This window comes from Bos javanicus, chromosome 15 (genome assembly GCF_032452875.1).
Source record: "Bos javanicus breed banteng chromosome 15, ARS-OSU_banteng_1.0, whole genome shotgun sequence".
Taxonomy (NCBI): Eukaryota; Metazoa; Chordata; class Mammalia; order Artiodactyla; family Bovidae; genus Bos; species Bos javanicus.
The window spans coordinates 34,584,108-34,600,999 of NC_083882.1; the positions used below are offsets into that span (position 1 = coordinate 34,584,108).

General features: G+C 45.0%; 1 protein-coding gene across 2 annotated transcripts in view; it reads left to right on the forward strand.

Moving 5' to 3' along the window:
- Positions 1-72: 72 nt before the first annotated feature.
- The window catches only part of SERGEF (secretion regulating guanine nucleotide exchange factor), a 248,254-nt gene continuing 231,434 nt past the window's right edge, over positions 73-16,892 (forward strand). Inside the window, exons 1-5 of one of the 2 annotated variants that reach the window (XM_061440657.1) lie at positions 73-210; positions 3,957-4,092; positions 5,275-5,430; positions 7,134-7,228; positions 14,100-14,160. In XM_061440657.1, the coding sequence (XP_061296641.1) occupies positions 151-210; positions 3,957-4,092; positions 5,275-5,430; positions 7,134-7,228; positions 14,100-14,160 (508 nt within the window). In that variant the 5' untranslated portion in view covers positions 73-150. The remainder of the gene's footprint in view (positions 211-3,956; positions 4,093-5,274; positions 5,431-7,133; positions 7,229-14,099; positions 14,161-16,892) is intronic. The other variant, XM_061440658.1, reaches the window with a different exon arrangement.

The following is a 16,892-nucleotide window of genomic DNA, read 5'->3' on the forward strand; positions in this document are numbered from 1 at the left end:
CTGGCGGGTCCCACCCCCCTGCCCAGGAGGGCTCCGCCCCCGCCCCGCCCCGCCCCCCGCCCGAGACGGCCCCGCCCCCGCCCCGCCCTCTCTCCGGGAGGGCCGGTCCCCGCTCAGGCCCCCCCGGAAGCGCGGGCTGAGAGTGCCCGCATGGAGCCAGAACCGCACTCCTCGGAGGCCGTCCCTACAGCTGCCGCGCTCTTCGCTTGGGTACGTGACTCCGCCCCCGGGCCGAGGCAGCTGGGACTGAGGGTCGCACAGACCGTGGGAAGCCCCCGGCCTGGGCGTGGGCGGCCCTGGGGCCCAGTGGTCGAGGTCCGAGAGGCGCTCCGGGTTGGAGGATCCTGGGTTGGGGTCTGGGTAGAAGAGGATCGGGAGGGAAGGGTCTTCGTGGGGTGACTTAGGGGCTTCGGATCGGAGGAGCTGCGGCGCAGAGGAAAGAACCTGCTACCCGGACACAGTGTGTGAGTCCGCGACAGACTTCAGGCCTCGATAGCGCTGGGAAAGACCGCGCGGCGGGCTCTGTGCAGAGACTACCGCCCTGTGGGGCCACCTGTGCTTCTCACCCTCCCGTTGCCAGGAGGATGGAGGCCTTTCCCCAGCTCCACCCCCGCCGGGTTGGAGCATCCTTTTGGTGTGAGGCCTGCCGTGTTGAACCGTGCACGCGGCGAGACCCTGCATAGTTGCAGATATTCGGCTGTGATTGGAACCTGCCTGCACTGGGAGTGTGGGAGACTGCGCTGGTGTTGGTTTGACCAGAGCATTGAGAGACGGGGTCATCTTTATGTATCGTGGTTGGGCAAGAGGAGAGCCTGTGCACAGGAGAGCGTGGCAGGCATCCGGCCAGATGCACGGGAACAAGCAGACACAGTGTCTTGTAGTTCTTCACAGGGCATAATTGTATTGAAATGTATGAGTTGTTAATAATATCAGTCTCCTTCGCTAGAATGTAGGCATCAGGAGGGTGGGTACTGTGCGGGGCTCATGCCTGGCACATTGTAAGGTGCTCAGTACACATTTGTTGACTAATGGATGAATGAGTACCTGTTGTGTGCAGAACTATGTGCAGGTCTTTTGGGAAAAGCACAGGAATTAAAGACTTGCAGCTCTTGCGTTGGGGATGGTGGAGAAGGAGGTGGGAGAGGATAAGACCTTTATTGCTGTTAAAACCAGTATGTATTGACTAATTTTTTTTAAAGCTAATTATCAGCACTGGGTAGTATTTATTGAATGCGGGATTGCTTCTGACGGGCAGAATGGAGAGCCTGGCGTGACTTGAGGTAGTCTGAATCTCCATGTGCCTTTGAGATGGCCCTTGAGCTGGGTGTGGAATTAGGGATTGGCTGTGTGCCTGGGATGGCTGTTTGTCCCAGGCCAGGGACTGGGGTCTGTGTAGACAGTACTGACAAGGCCTTTCAGATATGGCCTTGTCAGTACTGAAGCAAAAATACTGTTGAACCTAACCTCCTTGCTGTGCTTGGAGTCTTGATGGTGTATTCTTCCTGCTGCATTAGCTGTGTGGAGGGATGTATTAGTTTGCTAAGGCTGCCATAACAAAATAACACAGATGGGGAGGCTTAAACAATGGAAATTTATTTTCTCACAGTCTGGAGGGTAGAAATCCAAGATCAAGATATCAGCACGTTTAGTTTCGTCTGGGTCCTGTCTCTTTGGCTTAGAGATGGCCTCCTGTTTGCTGTGTCCTCATGCGGCTTTTTCTGTGGGTGGGGAGTGTTCACGTGTTTCCTCTTATAAGGATACCGGTCATATTGGATTTGGGACACATCCTTATGATCTCATGGAACCTTAGTTGCCTTTTAAAAGGCCCTGAATCCAAATACAAATCACATTCTGAGGCACTGAGATTAGGGTTTCAACAGATGACTTTCAGTGAACACAGATCAGTTCATAACAAGGGAATTTACCTTTATAGAGATGTGTGTGTGTGTGTGTGTGTGTGTGTGATGTATGGACTGTTTATAAGGATGGGAGGCAAATACAGCTGTAATAGGTTGTTTTAAAATTTCCCTTTATTTTGCTCTATCATGGGTGTAGGGCCTCTTGCTGCATCACAAAAATTTGGTGCCAAATTTGAATCCCATAATGTTGGTGTATTACTTTCTGTTCAGCAACCTGTAGCCCTGGTCGTGGGGCCTTGGAGCTCTTACAGCTAACAGAGAAATCCTGTACACTTGTTCTCCACCTCACATTGTGCAAGTCTTTCCTAGGTAGAGACTCACAGGGTCTTACGTTCATTCCCTGTAAAATACATGCCCACCTTCTTTGGACCAGCACCATTTCAGATGCAAGGGAAACAGCAGTGAAAAGAACAAGGTTCCTGCCCTCATGGAGTTTACTTTTTAGTGGGAGAGGTAGGCAGTAAACAAGTAAACATACAATGTAATGCCAGGGAGCGCCATGAAGAAAAATAAAGCAGAAAAAGGACGTAAAGGGATTGGGGTGCTGTTTTAGAAAGGGTCATACAGTTAGCTTCCTGCTAGGTAAGCTCTGGGCTGGTTCACCATATATGCCTTTTTTCTTTATTCTTAGAGGCAAAATAGGCTATAATGAAAGGAGCGGGGCATTTGACTTGTCTACTCAGCTGTGTGACCATGGAAAGTTATTTAACCTCTCTGAGCCTTAGTTTCTTCATCTGTGAACTGAGAATGATAATGCCCTCTCCTCTGTTGTGAGAATTAATGCCCAACATACAGAGAAGGAAGCACTCAGTAGTTGGTAGCTAATATTGCCCTAGGGAATTCTGGGACTTCTGGGACCTGTGTCCCTGCATGGCTTGCTCGTCCAGCAGGGAGTCCTTGCAGCCCAGGATGACTCTGGAATAGAGCACACGGGACAGGAGTTTGTATGCATGCATGCATTTTTGAGTTTAAATCACTTTTCTTCATTCAGGTGTCTTACAAAATGAACACGTTTTAAAAGTTTTACTACTTAAGAACCAACCAGCAGGAGGTAGTTGGAGAAATTATAAGGATTCTCAAAATCTTAATAAGATTTTCCCTGCAGGCCCACCCATTATCCCTTATCTTCAATTTTGAATACAGGAAACTCTGAAAAGCCAATACTGACTTGACATGAGGCTGTTTACAGTCTTTGACCACTGTGAGTATTCGTACCATTCACTGCAGAAATAATACTGTTTTACTTATGGAGTGCTGCTCCCAGTCCTTGCAGCCGCGTGTATGATTTATATACCACATTGCTTTTCTGAAGTCTGTAAACTTCCAAAACTGAAATACATCTGGCTGCAAAGGTTTCAGGTTAGGGATTCTGGACCTTTATCATATAATAATGATGACACACATATTGCCCACCAAGGGGAAATATGTTTCCTTAGAGGAATCTCATGGCGTGAGTCTTACAGTCCCAAAACAGTGTACTTGGAAAGGTCCTTAGAGATCGTTGCCAGCCTCTTTCACTGTGCGTATGAAATAACAGTGATGCGCTCTGTTTGCGGGCACAAAATCCGCCTCTGACTTTGATTCCAGAAGCTCATTGCTAGTTTCCCCAGTGAGGCTGTGGGGAGAAGGGTTAAGAACTAGTACTACTACATTCTTCCCCGCCCACTTTGTTCCTATTTTTCCTGATTATATCTTACTTTAGCTATCCTAGATTTTTATCAGAAGGAACTTCTACGCTGTCTGCCCGAAGCAACACATATTGGCTGGGATGTTGGAAGGGGAAGCTGAGGAGTATCCCAGGATGAGCTGTGGATGCTGATGGCTCCTCCCACATGGAAACTGAGGTGTTCTGGGGCCTCTGTCCAAGTGTAGGTGTTGTATAACATCTTCGTAAGAAGGAGCCTATGGCGTCTTATCTGTCCTAGGCTCAGAGAGGAGTGTCAGGGTGAGAAAGGTGGGGACTGGTAGATTCACATCGACCAGCTGAGGTTATTGAAGTTCCCATACTTTTTCGTGATTGGCTTGTTTTATCCCTAGGGTGCAAATAGCTATGGGCAACTTGGCCTTGGCCACAAGGAAGATGTGCTTTCTGCCCAGCAACTGAGTGACTTCTGTAAATCTGGTTGTATCAAGAGGATCACAGGAGGAGGGGGCCACTCTGCTGTTGTCACAGGTAACTTCCTTCCAGAACAGCCTCTCACTTTCTTATTTGGACATTTCCCCCTAGGGTGTTATGTTACCGTCTTTCAGCCTTTTGTATTTTGCAGAGGACAGCATTTTTGTGATGAAATCAGGCTACCATCAGAGAATCCTAGGTTGTCAGAGCCAAAAGGATTTCAGAGATCAAGACCCCTTTCTTCCCCTCCCTCCCCTCCCCACATGAGGCTCAGAGAGGAAAACTGCTTCAAGTTACAAGACAAATAGTGGCCAAGTTGCAATGTATATTATACTTTATGCTGTATATTGATATTTAACTTTCACCTATGAATTAGAAGTCCTTGCAGGTAAGTTGAATATTCCCTGAGAGCAAGAACTTTGTATTTTCCTTAATCTTCCCTCACAGTAGCTGGAGTAGTACTTAGTAAGGATTACAAGTGCTATAATATTGCCAAAGAGGGCATGTTCCATCCTGACTAAGAACTTGAGCTCTGGAATCAAACCTCCTGGGTTTAAATCCCGGTTCTTTTAATTACTGGCTGTGTGGCCTTGGGCAAATTACTTAATTTCTCTGTGCCACAGTTGCTTCTCTGTTACATGAGGATAATGGTGGTGGATAAGGAGAATCCGTAAGTTAACAGGACTGCATTATGACTTTCATGGGTACTTGAAACTTTGGCCTCCCTCTATAAAAAAATATTTAAAATTATACTTACAGTGGCACAGATATAAAGGTTAATATAATCCAGGCTAGATTTAGTATTATATATTTTTATTACATATATTTTTTATTTAAAAAATTTTAATTAAAACATTTTTGTGGGCCTCTACGAGTATTGTGCACCCTGGCACTATGCATAAAAGATAAGTTGGCTTCACACACGAGGCCCTTAGAAGAGTACTTAGCACATTTTATATTCCAAATAGATATTGGCTTTTATTGTTACAGTAGATGCTCAATTTGGTGATTGATTGGCCACTGCTGTGGAACTTGGAGTTTCCATTTAGATATTAGGTTGTAACCCCTTGGCCCTGTGCCTTTAGGTCCAGAGCATCTTAACATGCATGGCTTATTAACTTGGGTGGGAAAAAAGTTAGTGGATCCATGACTCCAGATAATTTATGAAATCCTTTTGCTCACTTTGGCGGTTGTAATTTCCCCTGCACATACTACCACCAAAACCTTTGTATTTTGCAGATGAAGGAAGCCTTTTTGTGTGTGGCCTGAACAAAGATGGGCAGCTGGGGCTGGGTCACACAGAGGAGGTCCTGTATTTTACCCCCTGCAAATCGCTCCTTGGCTGTGCCATCCAGCAGGTAGCCTGTGGCTGGGACTTTACTATTATACTTACAGGTGAGTGCTACTGCTGCTAAGTCACAGGTGAGTGCACTTCTAGGTAAATCTGTGTAACTGCCAAGGCTTTTGGGGAGAAGAGCATGATGCTGCGGCCCTGATTCAATGAAACGCACTTTGTATTTAAAAATACACACCAGGGACTTCCCTAGTAGTGCAGTAGCCAAGACTCCAGGGCGTCTGGGTTTAATCCCTGGTCAGGGAACCAGATCCCATGTGTTGCAAGTAAGAGTTCACATGACACAGCTAAAGATCCCACGTGCCACAGCTAAGATCCGGTACAGCCAAATAAATATTAACACACACACACACACAAATATTCTTTCTAGTTGTCAAGGCAAGTTGTGGGGTGCATTTTGCAAGGAGAATTTTAACAGTAAAGGAGGTTGGGCTGGAAAATCTGGAGGGTAATTATTAGAATCTAAACAGTTGCTAGTGGTAAAGAACCTGCCTGCCAGTGCAGAGTTGCAAGAGAGCTGAGTTCGATCCCTGGGTTGGGAAGATCCCCTGGAGGAGGAAATGGCAACCTACTCCAGTATTCTTGCCTGGAGAATTACATGGGCAGAGGAGCCTGGCATGTTGCAGTCCATGGGGCCACAAAGAGTCAGACACGACTGAGCGACTGAGCACACACAAATGATAGCTATCGTTTATGAAATACTTAGAGTGTGGGCCTGGGTCAGAGCTGTAGGGAGTCAGTAGATACCACTGTTTCTTGCTATTCGGGACCACTTGTGAGACAGACTCAGAACATTCAGGCAGGTGGAGAGCAAACGATTAGCTTTTTACTGATACAAGCTAAGTTGGAGGATGGGGCTGACTGTCACACCAAGAGGTTCTGCTGACACTCCTTTAATCCAAGCCTGCCCCCTAAACTTTAACAGGGGAGACCCTACTGTGTGTCAGCCCAGGGTGCTGAGAGGAAGGTGCTAAGCCATACATGTCCTGTTTCTTCTCTCAGATTCACCAAGTGGCTAGGTTATCCCTCCTTCTTCAGAAAGCAGTGCAAATGGAGAAGGGCAGGGAAAAGACTTGAAGTGTATTAAAGTAGGGGCTTCCCTGGTAGCTCAGCTGGTAAAGAATCCGCCTGCAATGCAGGAGACCCCGGTTCGATTCCTGGGTCAGGAAGATCCTGGAGAAGCGATAGGCTATCCACTCCAGTATTCTTGGGTTTCCCTGGTGGCTCAGGTAGTAAAGAATCCACCTGCAATGGATCGACTTGGGTTCGATCCCTGGGTTGGGAAGATCCTCTGGAGGAGGGCATGGCAACCCACTCCAGTATTCTAGCCTGGAGAATCCTCACAGACAGAGGAGCCTGGTGGGCTATAGTCCATGGGGTTGCAAAGAGTTGGACACAACTGAGCGACTAAGCATAGCACATATTAAAATAATGGAAATTCTGTTCCACGGAAATGTGAAAAGTGGGAGATAAGTATCCTGCATCTCAACACGAGGCACACGGCTAAGCATTCTTCATGGTTAACCTGTCATTAATCAGGTGTGGAGTGGGCAGTCTGTGTGAAATGCTCAGCCCAGTGCCCAGTCTTCTTATTCCTAGGGAAACAGAGCAGGAACTATGGATTGAATGGGCTGAAGCACGGGTGCCTCTCATTCCTTTTGCTGTTATCATCCTGCAGAATTTACCCATTAGACTTAGATATCTTACTTCTTAGATCTGCAATTCAAGTATTTGTATTTTGCAGAAAATGGTCAAGTTCTGTCATGTGGATCCAACTCCTTTGGCCAGCTGGGAGTTCCTCATGGGCCTCGAAGATGTGTGATCCCCCAGGCCATCAAGGTAAGGATGGCACTTGATACTGAGCTTGCCTGTGTCCTGTTAAAGGGTCTCCAGGAATCACATTTATCCCCCTCACCAGACTGAAGGGCTGGCTGCGTCCCTGAAAACTCATGGGGTAGTTAGAATGTATATTGAAAAACTTAGGTTCTCCTGGGAAAATTAGGTTGGAGGGATGGATGCTGTGAGTGAAAAGCCTCTGCTAGCTCTCATACATGTTATAATTTTTTGTGAAGTAAAAGAACGAAACTGATATATCCCATAATGACATCAATGACATCTTAAAATTCTAAAAGTTATAATAGTGGAAACTGTGTTAGAAACAGGTCTGATTGGAAGTGACTTCCCTAAGGACACTATATGAGGCAGATGGCATAGGTCAGTTCTGCCCAGTGGAAATGTAACGTGAGCCACATATGTAGCTTAAAATTTTCTAGTAGCACCATTTAAAAAATGTGTTTCAGGACTTCCCAGTCCAGTGGTTAATACCACTGGTGTGGTCCAGCGGTTAATACTCCATGCTTCCAATGCAGAGCGGTGGAGGAGGGGGCAGGTTCGATCCCTGGTTGAGGAATTAAGCTCTCACATGCTGTGTGGTGTGGCCAAAAAGTAAAAATAAAAATGTAAGTAAATAATGTATGTTTCAGTGGTTTTTAGTATATTCACAGAGATGTGCAGCCATCACCGTCATCTACTTTTAGACCATTTTTATTATCACAAAAGAAACCGCACGCCCAATAGCCGCCAACTCCCATTTTCACCTCTTAACAGGCCCTTGTCGCTCTTGTTCAGTCGCTCAGTCGCGTCTGACTCTTTGCGACCCCATGAACTGCAGCATGCCAGGCTTCTCTCCCTCTTTCACTATCTCCCTGAGTTTGCTCAAACTCATGTCCATTGAGACAGTGATGCCATCCAACCATCTTATCCTCTGTCACCCCCCTTTTCCTCTTGCCCTCAATGTTTTCCAGCATCAAAATCTTTTCCAATGAGTTGGCTCTTCAGATCAGGTGGCCAAAGTCTTGGAGCTTCAGCCTCAGTCCTTCCAGCAAATATTCAGGGTTGATTTCCTTTAGGATTGACTGGTTTGATCTCCTTGCTGCCCAAGGGACTCTCAGGAGTCTTCGCCAGCACAGTTTGAAAGCACCAATTCTTACGGGCATTTCATATAAATGGAATCATATAATATGTAGCCTTTTGTGTGTGGTTTCTTTCATTGCATATGATTTTTTTAAGTTTCATCCATGTCATGGTATGACATGGCAAAATTAATTTTAATAACTTTTAAACTAGTCTCATGTATCCAAACTATGATTATTTCATTTTATGTATCATCAATGTAAAACTTTATTAATGGACATTTTATATTCTTTAACTTATATGAAGACTTTTTTTGTGGTGTAGATTTTCTTTAGAGTATATCTCGGTTCAGTATAGTCACCTTTTAAGTGTTCAACAGCCACATGTAGTTAGAGGCTACCATATTGGATGGCACAGGTATTAGGACTCCTGGTTTTAGTTCAGAGCTCTTGTCACTGCATTGTACTTAAAATGTACACATTTTTCTGAAGATATGGAAGCAAATTTTTAGAGAAATTATATTGGAATCTAAAATGAGTTTCACCTAAGCTGCCCCATTCATACCTAATTTTCTTAAACTGTGACTAAGAATGGGATCTGTTTTCATTGGATGGAGAGCTTGGGTCTGCGCCTATCACATGAATTCTAATTGGCTGGTATTGGGGGAATATTATTTGGGGTCATGGTTTCCATGGTGTTTTAATCCCTTTGGGCTATTCTAACAAAAATATCATACAGTGGGTGGCTTAAACAGCAAACATTTATTTTTCACAGCTCTGGAGGCTGAGAAGTCCAAAATCAAGGCGCCAGCAGATTTGGTATTTGGTGAGGGCTCACTTTCTGGTCCATAGACAGCTGTGTTTTTGCTGTGTCCTTAAATGTGAGAAGGGGAAAAGCACTGTCTTTTATAAGGGCATTACTTTCATCCATAAGGGCTCTGCTCTCATGACCTAATCACCTTCCAAAGGCCTTCCAAAGTACCTCCCAGTACTATCATGTTGGGGATTAGGTCTCAACATATGACTTTTCAACAAACACAGACACTCAGTCTGTATAGCATATGGTATACATGGAATTCTAGACCGTGTAGTCCCTGTTGTAAGGAGTGTTACAGCTTCGAGTAATAGTTGCAAATAGATGAGTTTTTAAGAACCTATGTAAAAGTTGTAATTAATTTAGCTTGAGTCACATGATGAAAGAAGACAGAGGAACAAAGGTTAAAATATGTTGGATGATAAAATAAGAAGGTAAAAACATTTTGACATGTGTATCTTATAGAACAATGGGAGAAATGTGCTAAAGTGAAGTGGAAGAGAAATTCATTCATTTATTTAATAGCAATATCGCTGGATCATGGAAAAAGCAAGAGAGTTCCAGAAAAACATCTACTTCTGCTTATTGACTATGCCAAAGCCTTTGACTGTGTGGATCACAGTAAACTGTGGAAAATTCTGAAAGAGATGGGAATACCAGACCACCTGATCTGCCTCTTGAGAAATCTGTATGCAGGTCAGGAAGCAACAGTTAGAACTGGACATGGAACAACAGACTGGTTCCAAATAGGAAAAGGAGTACGTCAAGGCTGTATATTGTCACCCTGTTTATTTAACTTATATGCAGAGTACATCATGAGAAATGCTGGACTGGAAGAAACACAAGCTGGAATCAAGATTGCCGGGAGAAATATCAATAACCTTAGATATACAGATGACACCACCCTTATGGCAGAAAGTGAAGAGGAACTAAAAACCCTCTTGATGAAAGTGAAAGTGGAGAGTGAAAAAGTGGGCTTAAAGCTCAACATTCAGAAAACGAAGATCATGGCATCTGGTCCCATCACTTCCTGGGAAATAGATGGGGAAACAGTGGAAACAGTGTCAGACTTTATTTTTCTGGGCTCCAAAATCACTGCAGATGGTGACTGCAGCCATGAAATTAAAAGACGCTTACTCCTTGGAAGGAAAGTTATGACCAACCTAGATGGCATATTCAAAAGTAGAGACATTACTTTGCCAACAAAGGTTCGTCTAGTCAAGGCTATGGTTTTTCCTGTGGTCATGTATGGATGTGAGAGTTGGACCGTGAAGCTTTTGAACTGTGGTGTTGGAGAAGACTCTGAGAGTCCCTTGGACTGCAAGGAGATCAACCAGTCCATTCTGAAGGAGATCAGCCCTGGGATTTCTTTGGAAGGAATGATGCTAAAGCTGAAAGTCCAGTACTTTGGCCACCTCATGCGAAGAGTTGACTCATTGGAAAGACTCTGATGCTGGGAGGGATTGAGGGCAAGAGGAGAAGGGGACGACAGAGGATGAGATGGCTGGATGGCATCACTGACTCGATGGATGTGAGTCTGGGTGAACTCCGGGAGTTGGTGATGGACAGGGAGGCCTGGCGTGCTGTGATTCATGGGGTCGCAAAGAGTTGGACACGACTGAGTGACTGATCTGATCTGATTGTGTGAAGGTGCTGTATTTAGGCAGGAGAGACAAAGGTGAGTAAGACCAAATCCTAACATTTGAGGACCTTGTAGTTTAGTAGTACATGTTGATATAGAAACACCTAGATGAATTACCATGTTAGAACTATGATAGATGCTTGTGGAGCCCCTAAAAGGGAGGGTTGAACTCTTTCTAGGGGAAGGTAGGGTGAGAACAGACCTATGCTGAATCTTGAAAGTTGAGTATAAGTTGACCTGGCTTGGGATAGGAGGATGTGCAGAGTAGGTACAAAAGAAGCAATTGCAAACAGAAGGATGCTGCTGCTGCTAAGTCACTTCAGTCATGTCAACTCTGTGCAACCCCATAGACAGCAGCCCACCAGGCTCCCCCGTCGCTGGAGTTATCCAGGCAATAACACTGGAGTGGCTTGCCATTGCCTTCTCCAATGCATGAAAGTGAAAAGTGAAAGTGAAGTTGCTCAGTCGTGTCTGACTCTTCTCGACCCCATGGACTGCAGCCTACCAGGCTCCTCCGTCCATGGGATTTTCCAGGCAAGAGTACTGGAGTGGGGTGCCATCGCCTTCTCCAAAACAGAAGGATAAAACAGGCTTAAAACAGGAGTTTTAGAGATGCTGCAAGCAACTTAGTATGATTGTAATATAAGAAAGTGGTAGAAGTGACAGTGGGGAGCGGGCCGGTAGTATCTGACAAATGGTAAGAACAGTGAGTTAGAGAGGGGCCACATGGGGAAGTGTGGGGGCATGGAGTGAAGGAAGATTCCTCAGCAAGAAAGCTCTTGCTAATAACCCACATGAGAGATGATCCTGCCCCAAGTTAAAGCAGCAGCAGTGAGGTGGAGAGGAAGGATTGGAGATAAGTTGTTTTGAAGAGATTGAATCCATAAGTAAAGCCCTTCATTTACCTTTGAAAAGAAAAAAAAGTAAAATAAAAAAATTTAAAGGTAGTGTTTTCAAATTGTGTGAACAGTAAGATTGGATCTTCCCTGAAGCTAATGTGATTGTGGGCTGAATTAATAGAAGTATAGTCTACAGAAGAAGGGAGGCCAGAGCTCTGTCCTTTGTGCTGGTCACACTACGTCAGCGATGTTGTGTCGTGGTGTGGGTTTGTTTCTTCAGCTCTGGGCACTGAGGTGAATAAGACTCAGACCCTGCCTTTGAGGACTCTAAAGTTTAGAAAGACACTGTTGTTGTTCAGTCACCAAGTCGTGTCTGACTCTTTCTGATTCCATGGACCGTGGCATGCCAGGCCTCCTTTAGAAAGACACTGTGGACCTCAATAAGCAAATATGGTAAAGCCCCACAGGGGCTGTGATTGTGCATATACAGTCCCTTAAAAGAGAGAGACTGAGTAACCAGAGCGTAGAGGAGAGAAAACAAGAGAGGGAGGGAATTTGAAACTCGATGATAGCTGATGGAATTGGGGATGTTTGGCCTAAAGAAAAGATATGTATCTGTTATGTATAGCTGTGTAATAAACATTGCCTGAAATTTTATTAGCTTACAACAGCAAGCATTTATTGTCTCACAGTTTGGAGGGTGAGGAATCTAGGAACAGCTTAGCTGGTCTCATGAGGCTGCAGTCAAGATGTCAGGCATGCTGGAGGTCTGCTAGAGGCTTGACTGGGCTGGTGGTTCCTCCTTCCACTTTCTCATGGGCAGGAGACTAGTTCCTTGCCATATGGCCCTTTTTGTAGGACTGTTCAGATGTGATATGGCTTCCCCCAAAAGTGATGAAACAGTGGCTGACTTTATTTTTCTGGGCTCCAAAATCACTGCAGATGGTGGTTGCAGCCATGAAATTAAAAGACGCTTACTCCTTGCAAGGAAAGTTATGACCAACCTAGATAGCATATTCAAAAGCAGAGACATTACTTTGCCAACAAAGGTCCGTCTAGTCAAGGCTATGGTTTTTCCAGTGGTCATGTATGGATGTGAGAGTTGGACTGTGAAGAAAGCCGAGCGCTGAAGAATTGATGCTTTTGAAGTGTGGTGTTGGAGAAGACTCTTGAGAGTCCCTTGGACTACAAGGAGATCCAGCCAGTCCATCCTAAAGATCAGTCCTGGGTATTCATTGGAAGGACTGATGTTGAAGCTGAAACTCTAATACTTTGGCCACCTGATGTGAAGAGCTGACTCATTTGAAAAGACCCTGATGCTGGGAAAGATTGAGAGCAGGAGGAGAAGGGGATGACAGAGGATGAGATGGTTGGATGGTATCACCGACTCAATGGACATGGGTTTGGGTGGACTCCAGATGTTGATGATGGACAGGGAGGCCTGGTGTGCTGCGGTTCATGGGGTTGCAAAGAGTCGGACACGACTGAGCGACTGAACTGAACTGAAAAGTGATGAGAGAGAAAGAAAACTTCACCGCCTTTGGTCAAGCAAGAGGCTTCAATGCCTTTTATTGTCTAGTCTCTGAGTCACTCAACACTTCCTTATCCCATTCACTAGAAGCAAGTCACTAAGACCAGCCTACAGTGAAAGTGAGGGAAATTAAGCTGCCTATCTTGAAGGGAGGAGTCTAAAATTTGAGGACCTGTTTTTAAATTTTATTTTTTGAAGTATAATGGCTTTGCAATGTTGTGTTAGTTTTCCTTTGTACAACAAAATGAATCAGCTCTATGTATACATATATCCCCTCCGTCTTGAGCCTCCCACACCCACCCCCGGAGGACCTATTTTTAAAGCCACTGCAAGATGTCTTAGAGAGGACGTGACAACTGACTTCAAATGTTTGGAAAGCCTTGTCAGAAGCAATAGCCAGTTAGCTTTGGTTCCACCTAGGGAGACAGATGGAACCGTGCAAACGTGGGCAGGCACCTGGTGAGCCCATGTTACTGGAAGAAGGTATTTGGGCAGGGGTTAGATGACCCTTGGTGGGGTGTTGTCAAAGGGTTTCAAGCATTGAGTGCGGATTGGACTAGATCAGAGATCAGCAAACTAGAGCCCTTGGTAAATAAAGATTTATTGGAACATAACCACACCTATTCATATATTTATGGATGTTTTTATGTTACAATGGCAGAGTATAGTGGTGTGACAGAGTCTAAAATTTTCACTATGTAGCCCTTTATGGAAAACTTTGCCAACCCCAGACTGGATGACCTTGCAGATGCCTCCTAGCCCTGAGTGGCATTGTGATATGGTATTTGAAAAATATTTTGCCTTTTAGGGATACATATAGAGGCATTTGTGAATGGAAGTGTTGGGAATTGGGAGCGCCGCACTAATGAGACACATAATGAGGACCATGCTGCGTTGTATTTGGGCATAAATTACATAACACTTTGTAGATGGATAGTTCTGAGATCACCATCCTTTTCTTTGTTTTGACAGCTCCTGAGAGAGAAGGTTGTTAGTATTGCTGCTGGACTGAGGCATGCTTTAGCTGCAACAGGTGATCATTTTGCTATTATTTTCTTAATGGGCATGTAATAAGGAGACATGGAGCTTTGGAAGAAATAAACTTTAAGGAGTAATTCAGAGTGTCTGTTGTGCTCCAGTCTGATTAAAAGGAGGGGATGTAAGCAGAAGTCATGTGGGAAAGCCTTCAGCAGGTAGGGAGGAAGGAAATGAGGTGGTCCAGGTTTTCATTGTGTTCTAGGCTTGGTGCTAGGTTCTCTTGGTTTAATTGTTTGGTGGTGTTCAGTCGCTAAGTTGTATCCGACTTTTTGAGACCCCATGGACCGAAGCCCTGCCAGCTCCTCTGTCCATGGGTTTACCCAGGCAAGAATTCTGGAGTGGGAGCCATTTCTGGAGCCATTTCCTTCTCCAGGGGATCTTCCCGACCTCGGGATGGAACCTATATCTCTTGCGTCTCCTGCATTGGCAGGTGGATTCTTTACTGCTAAGCCACCAGGGAAGCTCCCTTGGTTTAATTAGTAGCTCATTAATCTTCATGGCCATGCAGTAATGTGAGTTAAGTGTTTTTAAAATTGAGGTATAGTTGATTTATAATATTATATAAGTGTTAGGTATGCAACATAGTGATTCACAGTTTTTAAAGATTACATTCCATTTATGGTCGTTAGAAAATATTGACCATGTTCCTTGTACAATATATCCTTATTGCTTATTTTATTTTATACATAATTGTGTGTTTGTCTTACATATGAAGAAACTGAGGTCCAGAGAGCTGTGACACAGGGAGTTGGGGAATAAAAGGTGAGCTGGGATCAGAGTCTAGGCTGGATTCCAAGACCCATATTCTTTGTCATGAGCTGCATTGCTTTTCTAGTGGATTTTAATGTTGATTAATTTAAAAGCTTCAAGTGAGCTTGTCTCCTGTGCTGTAAGAGGGTGATGGGTGTAGGGCTGACAGAGTGTGTGAGGTCAGAGGTGGAAAGTGGAGGAGGCATGACCCTTTTTTCTCTCTCTTGCTCATTTTTCTGCTTTCTGCTCCACTCCTCTGGGCTGCAGGACAGCCTGAACGGGCTCTGGCAGCTGAGGCCCAAGCACTGGTGAGTCCAGTCTTGGAACCAGGAGAGGAGTAGAGGTGATTGAGTCTGGTGCTACATGGTGGTCACCTGGGGCTTAGGGTCGACTATAGTTTTTTGAAAAATTAAGGTTTTTATTTTGATAGGCATACTGATTCACATGCAGTTGTAAGAAGTGAGATAGATCACATGCACTCTTTGCCAGTTTCTCCCAGTGATAACATCTTGTGAAACTATAGTGTAATAGCTCAACTGGGGTGTCTTGACACAGTCAAGATACAGAACAGTACCTTCTCAAGGATCCCCCTTATTGCTCTTTTATAGCTTTACCCACTTTCTACCTACCCTCACCCCCTTCTTAGCTCTTCGTTCCCCCATAATAATGTCATTGTAAGAATGTTATAAAATGGTATCATACAGTATACAGCCATTTGGGGTTGGCATTTTTGCTCAGCTTATGATTCCATGGAGATTCATCCAAGCTGGGAGTATCAATAATTTGTTCCTTGTTATTGCTAAGTAGTATTCCATGAAAAAGTGAAAGTGAAGTTGCTCAGTCGTGTCCGACTCTGTGACCCCATGGACTGTACTGTACCTGCCAGGCTCCTCCATCCATGGGATTTTCCAGGCAAGATTACTAGAATGGTTTGCCATTTCCTTCTCCAGGGGATCTTCCCAATCCATGGATCGAACCCGGGTCTCTTGCATTGCAGGCAGGCTCTACTGTCTGAGCCACAGGGGGGCTTCAGTATTCCATAGTATAGCTGTATTAGTTATACTCTGTTAGTTAAACTCTATTAGCTTGCTAGGGTGGCCATAACAAAATATCACAGAGTGGGTGGCTTAAACAACAGGAGTTTATTACTGTTTTCTCACAGTTAAGGAGGCTGAAGTCCAAGATGAAGACGAGGCTTGGTCTCTAGCGACATTTCTCTCCCTGGCTTGCGGATGCTACCTCCTTGTTCTCTCCTCACGTGGTTTTTCCTCTGTACACGCATGTGGAGAGACACAGAGACCTCTGGTGAATCTTTCTCTTTTTAAAAGGACACCGTTTCTTTCAGAAGCCTCACTCTTACGGCCCATTTAACTTTCATCACGTCCTATAGGCCCTATCTCCAAATACAGTTACATTGGAGTTTAGGACTGCCGCTGCTGCTGCTGCTAAGTCGCTTCAGTCGTGTCCGACTCTGTGTGACCCCATAGATGGCAGCCCACCAGGCTCCCCCGTCCCTGGGATTCTCCAGGCAAGAACACTGGAGTGGGTTGCCATTTCCTTCTCCAATGCATGAAAGTGAAAAGTGAAAGTGAAGTTGCTCGGTCGTGTCCGACTCTAGCGACCCCATGGACTGCAGCCTACCAGGCTCCTCCATCCATGGGATTTTCCAGGCAAGAGTACTGGAGTGGGGTGCCATTGCCTTCTCCGGAGTTTAGAACTTCAATATATGAATTTACGGGGGATACAATTCAGTCTATAACAACCACAGTTTGTTTAACCAGTCACCCATTGAAGCACATTTGGCTGTTTCCGGTTTTTAGCTATTAAGAATAAAGCTATAAACATTTGTGGACAAGTCTTTATGTGAACATAAATTTTCATTTCTCTGGGATAAATGCCCAGGAGTGTGATGACTGAGTTGTATGGTAGTGATTATACTTTTATAAGCCAATTCCCTTAGAAATTAGCAGGGCCAGC